Raw genomic sequence first — 9060 nt, 5'->3', positions numbered from 1 at the left:
ATTACATTGCATATTGCCTTGGATGTCATTGTCAGGTCATAACACTGACCACTACTACATTCTCTTTGAAGTTCTGCCTAGTGCTATACACATATCATGTGTAGCTTGTAAAGGATATATTGAATTACTTAGATGTTTAATAAGATCGTAGGGAGTCCGTGCCTTAACCAAGTTTATACAGAGGTGAAACGTCAATATCAAATATTATCAAATCTACCAGAGTTCATGAAGTTCTATGCACCTAAATGATCGTTCACTTTAATGAAAAGTATAAAGATCACTTTGTCACACATCATCTTTGGTAAAGTGACTTGACTTCAAGTTTCCCCACTAGCATGGCTCGTTAGTGTGTCGGCAAGGAAGATGCGACATCCTTGACCCATTTCAAATTTAATGGTGGTGGCTATGGTAGGCGTCTTCATGAACGGCTTCCCGAACTTGTTCAGGTCTTGGATCTTCCAAGTGAAACATCTGGTGGGTGTTCCATTCTTCTTGCTCTATATTATGGTCAAGGTCTTCACGTCACATGGATTCTCCCGAGGTGGTTGGTGCTAGTGCTGGTTTAATTGTCGATTTGGGTGGCACTGGTAGCAAAATCCAGGTGGTGGTTGGTGGAATCCTGGTGGTGGTTGGTGAAAGCCTGGTGGTTGATGGTGACAACATGGTGGCGGTTGGTGAAAGCCTGTTGGTGGTTGGTGAAAGCCTGGTGGTGGTTGATGATTTCCCGCTTGTGCGTGACAAAAAGTAGGGTCGCCTGTCTAGTCTAGTGAGTTTTTACTGATCCCCCGGTTTCCTCCAGGCGCTCAAGAGCCCTACGAGCAAGTGAATTATTGAAATAATATTGAAACATATTTAGTCCCGAAATGACCCAGCTTGTGTCAGTCTAATTACTTCATTCTGAGCGAAGTTATGAAATGTTTGAAGTTCTGGCAAGAAATGGCCTAAATTGTCTCGATTTCCCAAGACTATTGTCAGTTCCTCCCTCCGTGAGTGGCATCAATATTACCGTCTAATAATATCTACTCCCATTCTCTAATCCATTCAATATCTTGGCCATCCCACGGCCTATAGAGTTGGTTAAGGAATTGCCAATTGAATAAATGTCTAAATAATGCTGCATACACAATATTTTGTTAGAATTGTAACCATTAAAATTAATAATTCATGGAATACGATAACGGCTTTTATTTTACAGATAATTTATTTATTGCTTTATGACATTTTAATGTTGCAATGAACTTGCCTATATAAACTGTTCGTGAATTTGGATAATTCAGAATCCTGAGAGAACGTGTTCAGAACAAAAGTCGTTCACGAGATCTTGCAATTATGGAAGCCGTAAGTACTTTGAGATAGTTGATAGATTGTAAATATGTGCAATTCAATTGATATGTCATATAATAATCATAAACTCCGCTAATTCTAAAAATCGCGATTACTTAGATTAGAACATATTTTCACAAACTCACGTTAACTGATTGAAAACCTTTATAGGATATCAATTCGTACTACTCGTACAGGAACTGATGCCGGTATGACGTTTCTTATAGGCTATAAATGTGTACTACTCGTACAGGAACTGACGCCGGTATGACGTATGTTATAGGATATAGATTCGTATTACTCGTACAGGAACTGATGCCGGTATGACGTATGTTATAAGGTATAAATTCGTACTACTCGTACAGGAACTGACGCCGGTATGACGTATCTTATAGGATATAGATTCGTATTACTCGTACAGGAACTGATGCCGGTATGACGTATGTTATAAGGTATAAATTCGTACTACTCGTACAGGAACTGACGCCGGTATGACGTATCTTATAGGATATAGATTCGTATTACTCGTACAGAAACTGATGCCGGTATGACGTATCTTAGCAATGAATTGGTAGATTTGTCGCATGCTATCATGTGAACATCTCTCATATGTTGACTGGGGTGGCCCACTCCCGGGTGTTGACTGGGGATGCCCACTCCCGGGTGTTTACTGAAATGTCTCACCCCCTGTGTTGATGCAGAAAGTTCTTGGGGATTTTTCAGCGTGGTTTCTCCTGGCAAGGAACAATGGAGTTCGTATGATACTAAAAACCGAGGTGCCCGTAAAAGTGTTTTCTTTTTGGTTGTTTGAATTAGTCGGAAAGACCACTGGCCGGGTAAAATTGCTACCATAGCATACTACATGACAAAAGACAGGTTGCTGAAGACAAGTAATAAGTTAAAACTCATTCCATTAGTTTAAGTCAGGGCTCAGTTCTGTTTACCGTTGTATATGAAAGATGCACAATTAATCATTTAAGACCAAAATAAGATAGATATAAATAATATCATTCTCGTAGGTAAAGACATTGTTGGTGTCTGTATATGTAGGTAAAAATATTGTGGTCTTTGTATTTGTAGATATTGTTGTTAGATAACACGTGTGTTTTGTATCTGTAGGTATAAATATTGTTGTGAGATAACACATGTGTGTATCTTGTATTTGTAGGTAAAGATATTGTTGTTAGGTAACACGTGTGTTTTGTATCTGTAGGTAAAGATATTGTTGTGAGATAACACTTGTGTATATTGTATTTGTAGGTAAAGATATTGTTGTTAGATAACATGTGTATGTTTTGTATCTGTAGGTAAAGATATTGTTTTTAGGTAACACGTGTGTATTTTGTATCTGTAGGTAAAGATATTGTTTGTGCTGAGTTTAATATTAGAATGTTGTAACTGTTGGGTAAACAAATTTGATCAGCCAGTATCGTATGAATGTCCCCTCGGACAAGTGCTTACTAAAATATCCAGTCAACATAATAATTATTACGAGGACAGACAATGGGATTTCCAGTGCGCCTACTCATGTGCTTTGGCCACATCGAATTCATGTAAATGGACCAGTAAGTAAGCTTATTTTAGACCAAGGCTTTAGAATTTAGATAAATGAAATCTCTGTGCTACATTATTTCCAAAATTAATATTTATGTAACGTTATGGACCCCCTCTCTCTCTCACTTTTACTCAAAAGACAATTTCGTTCTTTCCTCAAATTACCATAGAGATCTGTAAGAGACTGTTCACTTAATATTCATCTTCAGCTGTCAGACTAGAGTTTTAAAATGTACCTCTATTAACCATTATTACATTCCCAACATTTATATCGTTAGACATTAAGAAGGTAAGTACAATTAAATTATTGGAAAATATAAGTTATCCCTTTTGGCGAAACCTTGTGTACGCGATATATTTTCTAAAAGTTTTTTTTCAAAGTTAGTTTCGAGGATTGTGTAAGAGATAGGACCAACAGCTATCGATATTTAGCATTCTGCGACTTTCCCTTTCAGAGTTACCACCCAACTCCTCCCACCCTCTACCCCTAACCCTTTGTCGAAAACCTTGTTGACGCGATGGAGGCTCCAGCGTTTTACTGTAAAAATAACCAAGTATATTACCAACGACTCTCATGTTCTTGTTTACTAATTTCATTCATCGAATAGTATGCAGTGGTAGATATACTTTCAAACAAAGCTCACAAACTAATTTATAATCTAGTCCATTGCTTTGTAAATTAATCACTTTGTTAGGTTTTCACTCAGTAATATGTCTTGATCAACGATTATTTGGAGTCCATGTTTCTATGGAAATCCATGAAACTGGTCCATTGGCAAGGGATATCACGTGATGTGAGTAAAAGGTTAACGAACACGGTTGAAATCCGTCAGCACTGCATCACAGTTCTAATTATTATCATTATTGTTTTATTTCAGACAAAGTTAATACATATGATCATGTGATGAACTTTAAATGTCCATCAGGGGGTGCAATAACCGGTATCAGGAGTATCCATAACAACTATTATGAGGATAGAGTGTTCGACATCAAATGCTGTGATGTGATCAAACGTACGTATCAGTAGAAAAATTTTCAATATATTATACAACCTATACTATTCAAAAAAGGTAGGGGATATTTGATTTTGGGGGCATACTACTAAAATATGCAAATGACTACGAAAAAAGTCACTATAGAACCTAACAGAAGAAACATTTCCAGTTACATGTGACGCCCAAACGCACCAATAGCTACCGCATGGAATGCAGGTGATGCTTGGGATCATCATGGGGGTCCAACCCAAGATTTGCACGACTCTGACTTTGAATGTTACAGTCATTGTGGCATTGAATTCCAGGGTGGAAACATCAGTTTAATTGTTTTAGTGACCAGAAAACAAATTTTGATATGCGTCGGCTTACCCAAAATGAAAGGTTACGTGCCCTTGGCATGCTACAGATCGGCACAACAAAGGCGGCTGTGGCGAGGACGATGAATGTTTCTCAGTCTGTCATAAGCAGGCTATGGTCCAGATACCGTGATACACAATCTGTACAGGACAGACCACGCTCAGGTCGACCAAGGGCGACAACTCAAGCCCAGGATCGATTTATCCGTACCTTGGCCTTGAGAAATCGTGTCATCACAGCAAATCAGATCAGCGCTCGTCTTCAAACAGACACTGGTGTGAGAGTGAGTGGCCAGACGATTCGGAATCGACTGCATAGGGGTCACCTTCGCGCCCGACGTCCTCGCGTGATCCCTTGTTTGAGAGATCATCACATTCAGGCAAGACGTCGTTGGTGTAGGGATCGTCAACACTGGGATAATCGACGCTGGAGCAATGTGATGTTTTCAGATGAGTCAAGGTTCACTGTTGATTTTTTGGACAGACGTAGGAGGGTGTGGCGTCGTCGAAACGAGCGCTTCCAAGACGTTAACGTCATCAGACATGATCGATTTGGGGGTGGTTCTGTTATGGTGTGGGGAGGCATCACTGTTGCTGGAAGAACGGCTTTACATGTTGTTGCAGGGCGTGTTACAGGCCAGTACTACCAGGACAACATCTTGGCAGTCCATGTTGTGCCGTTCGCACGACGTCATGGCCGCCGTTTCATCTTCCAGGATGACAACGCAAGATGTCACAGGGCCAGGATCGTTACAGGTTACCTCCAACAACAGAACATCACCACATTACCTTGGCCAGCACTGAGTCCCGACCTCTCCCCCATCGAGCATGTCTGGGACATGCTTGGACAGAGGTTACGTCAACGTCAACAACGTCCTGCCAATGTCCAAGAACTTGCTGCTGCGTTGCAACAGGAATGGGACAATCTGGACCAAAATGACCATAGACGTCTCATTAGGAGTATGTCACGTCGGATCAATGCTTGTTTGGCAAACAGAGGAGGATTTACCCGTTACTGACTTGGTTGTGATGCTGTGGTACCTTTGCTGTTTGACCCCGGGTATCATTTTACCCTTATAATGGTCAGTCTGTGCCTTACTTAGTCTAACGATCATTTGGAATAAATCGATGAATGTGAACTTCATTTCATTTTGTCATTTGTTTCTTCGTCAGTTTCATTAGGTGACTTTAATAACACTTAAAAATCAAATATCCCCTACTTTTTTTGAATAGTATATATACAAAATGCAAAACCTCAATGTTCTTATACAACATCTTCTACTATTTATTGTCATTATACAACATCCTCAACTATGTATGTCATTATACAACATCCTCTACTATTTATGTCATTATACAACATTTTCTACTATTTATTGTCATTATACAACATCCTCAACTATGTATGTCATTATACAACATCCTCAACTATGTATGTCATTATACAACATCCTCTACTATTTATGTCATTTTACAACATCCTCTACTATTTATTGTCATTATCGAGAGCCGCGGTGGCACAACGTTTAAGAGGCTGGTTCGCTCGTTCCCGGCATTCGCCAAGAAGGTTCATCCAATTTTATGGCCTCGACCTAATATTTTTTTTCAAAAGCATAAACAAAGTAATACTACGGATATATATATATGATAGTTTGATACATTTAATCACGTCGTTTTTGGCACCACCCGGTCTAATAACATGTGTTATTATGCTGTTTCCGTATCGACTTCTAAATACCAAGGACTCCGTTTTGTCGTCCTAATCCGAATGATCAAACGTTGTTTCTTGGCAATCCTTGCGCCCAGAAACTATTCTGGAAAATCCTGAGTAAACGTCTCGAATAACACCGGACTCGAACCTCTAATTAGTGAACAAGCACCTTACTCGCTGAGCCACTTTGGCCTCAATAGTGATAAGTGTGAAAGGCTTTAACCAACCGTCCCAAAAAATCATAAAATGGCGACAATACCGTTCACAGCGACATAAAATAAAACAACATCAGATAAAATCAATTGTCAGGATGAACAATAGACCGGTGAACTACGTGTTACGATGACGTTTCGTGAACGTTCAGAAATCTAGGAAACAGAAAATGAATATTACGATAGTGGTTATGTTGTTGGCCAGACCCTTGCTACAGGCGACACTTAATCTGGTGTGTTTGAAAATATTTTATTACCGATAGAATGATGCTATACGATGTATATAATTTGTATTTCAGCGCCTGCTTCATGTTTATGGACAAAGTTTGAAAATAGTTATGATGGCCGCCTTGATTATACAATTGCAGCCAATAGATACCTAAATGGGATATACAGCGTGCACAATAATCATTATGAGTAAGTACTATATCATGTCACAATGTTATTATCTCACAATATTATTTATATCACAATATTATAATAAGAAAGTACTATATTATCTCACAATATTATTTACCTCACAATATTATTACCTCACAATATTATAATAAAGTACTATATTATACCACAATATTATTATCTCACAATATTAATTATATCATATATCAGTTGGTCCATCTTCGTTCATACTATTTGGACAAGTCCTTATCATCATTTTTTCTGTTTGGTTTCAGAGATCGACGTTTTAAATTCAATGAATGCGACCTTCCGAAATGATGATTTGCATGCGCAAGACTCTTTTTAAGAGATTGATCAATAAAGATGCATTTTAGATTTGTTGTTGTTTTATTTGTTATCGTGGTTTAATGTAAAGGGAGTATGGGAATCCTATAATGTGATACATGGTGTTCAGGAAAGAGGCAGCATACACAGCCCTGTGAATGACACCAATTAATAATAAATACTTATAGTATGGAAAAGAAATGAAATGAAATGGGGTTTAACATCCTACTGTTCTGCTCCTATACTGGGCTAATGAAGACGGGCATACGCCATACAGTGTGCTATGAGAGAAATGTTGCCCGGGCAGCGGCACTATCGCCTACTCTTCTATCGAATTCCAACTGCCAAGGGATCTTTTACGTGCATTCCAATGTATACATGGGACCTCGGTTTTTCGTATCATCCGAAAGACTAGACAGCTGTCCTTGTCAGGCCCTCTGTTCTGCACCACTGACAACGGGGAATCACGCCGGAAAATCTGGATGAATTTATAGTATGGGAATCGTATAATGTGATATACACGGAGTTTAGAGGAAAGCAACAAAATACGCCCATTACCAATACATAATGATAGTATGGACGAGCAACAAGTATTATTTCATTTATCTGTTAGCTGTTGGAACTCTTATAATACTAATACATGTACGGTGATATAATACTATATCTTAGTACAGTTCCATTTTCTGACCCACCCAAGCGTATGTAGGAATATATTAACTCGTTAGTTTTAACTGACCCACTATGTCGTATTTAAGAATATATTAATCCGGTAGTTTTAACTGACTCTCATTGTTATGTATTTCTCTTGTTCTAATGCTGATCTATTGGGTAACAAAATGGAGACTATGACCGCAGTTTGGCAGATGGATCTGGTATGGACTTAGATGTAAAACACCAAAGCCACTCGCAAGACGACAGTGAGAGCGAGCAATGTCTAAAAATGATCCATATTGTTCGAGAGACTCGGCCTAAGGCCATAAATGGGAAGATTGCAAAATAATATAAAACCAAGTACGAACAATACAAATCATTAGACAAAATTCAAAGTCCTAAAAAACGGTATAGACAAAATAGTGTAATCAGCAAATGGAAAGTTCACCGTGTAAAAAAATACACGGCAAACAGTAGTAACAGGAGTCCGGAAGAGTAACCTTCCCATGCCTGGCGCCAAACCCGCCATAGCTACATCCAAACCATTAGACGAAAATTCGGTAAAATAGAGTAATTGGCCAATGGAATATCCGTATGCAAAATGCACGTGATAAACAGTGTTAGCAGATGTAGTATACATAATCAGGAAGATAGTATACGCGTCAATTAAAAATATTTTGAATAATAGCCAAAAGAGACATGTTATATTTACTAATCAAGTCAATATGACGGCCATAAAACTTTTTAAAGGTTTTTATAAGTTTAATGGGAAAGTATCCCTGTAGTTGAAGTTTAGATGACAAATGACTTAAAAAATCAGAATAAAACGAACAAGCTCTAGCGTACCGAACTAGCTGAGACACATACACTCCATAAGCTGGTGATATTGGAAAATCATATTCTAAATATACAGGAATTAGCTTGGGCTCTCCTAGTGAAAGTAGGCGTTATAGAAGCAAGACAAGCAACCGGGAGTCTCGCACTTCCTTCTACGACATGGATTTGAAAACGCGAGTCAATGTTGAGACAACAATCGCACTCTATAAATTGTCATATCGGGATTTGTATATTCGTATTAACATAAACACATCTACACTCAATGTTTATTCATTGTTGTATTTGTGCATTGGGGAGAGGGTGGGGGTAATTTTAATTACAAAGTCGTACTTTAATCTCAAAGGTAGGATATTGTATCGTTACAATTCAAAGTTTTAACAGTAGTTGATCACACAATTATTAGACAATTATAGATGTCCAACCTTACAATACATGCACTTGTTCATAAACATATAGCCTTACAATACTTGTTCATAAACGCGGCCTTACATACAATACTTGTTCATAAACACGGCCTTACAATACTTGTTCATAAACGATCATAGACAACCATAGATTATAACTGCGGGCTTAATAAATGGCTTAATGCAAGATCACAAGAATGAAATGATAAACAACCAACAGAATTATCTCCAGGAATTCGAATACAAAAATCCATAAAACCTAGGGCAACGTGAAGTTGGCACGTTAATCGGGAT

The 9060-nt window shown here is 38.3% G+C and overlaps 1 protein-coding gene across 1 annotated transcript; it reads left to right on the top strand.

Annotated features, from left to right (window-relative positions):
• The first annotated feature begins 1289 nt into the window (after window positions 1-1289).
• On the top strand, window positions 1290-6923 carry LOC126815522 (millepora cytotoxin-1). Its single transcript, XM_050541214.2, has 5 exons — window positions 1290-1338; window positions 2678-2888; window positions 3756-3890; window positions 6451-6568; window positions 6826-6923. Exons 1-5 carry the CDS (start codon window positions 1330-1332, stop codon window positions 6866-6868), a joined length of 516 nt encoding a protein of 171 aa, XP_050397171.1. The 5' UTR covers window positions 1290-1329; the 3' UTR covers window positions 6869-6923.
• The last annotated feature ends 2137 nt before the right edge of the window (window positions 6924-9060 follow it).

Source organism: Patella vulgata, chromosome 1, assembly GCF_932274485.2.
Source record: "Patella vulgata chromosome 1, xgPatVulg1.2, whole genome shotgun sequence".
Taxonomy (NCBI): Eukaryota; Metazoa; Mollusca; class Gastropoda; family Patellidae; genus Patella; species Patella vulgata.
Note: the sequence above shows the minus strand (reverse complement) of the source record. Positions and strands in the feature narration are given on the sequence as shown.

What these genes read in the sequence shown, in the direction of transcription:
- LOC126815522 (XM_050541214.2), top strand. An exon ending in GAATTCATGTAAATGGACCA is followed by an intron (nt 2,889 to 3,755) that starts GTAAGTAAGCTT and finishes GTTTTATTTCAG; the next exon opens with ACAAAGTTAATACATATGAT. An exon ending in GTGCACAATAATCATTATGA is followed by an intron (nt 6,569 to 6,825) that starts GTAAGTACTATA and finishes GTTTGGTTTCAG; the next exon opens with AGATCGACGTTTTAAATTCA.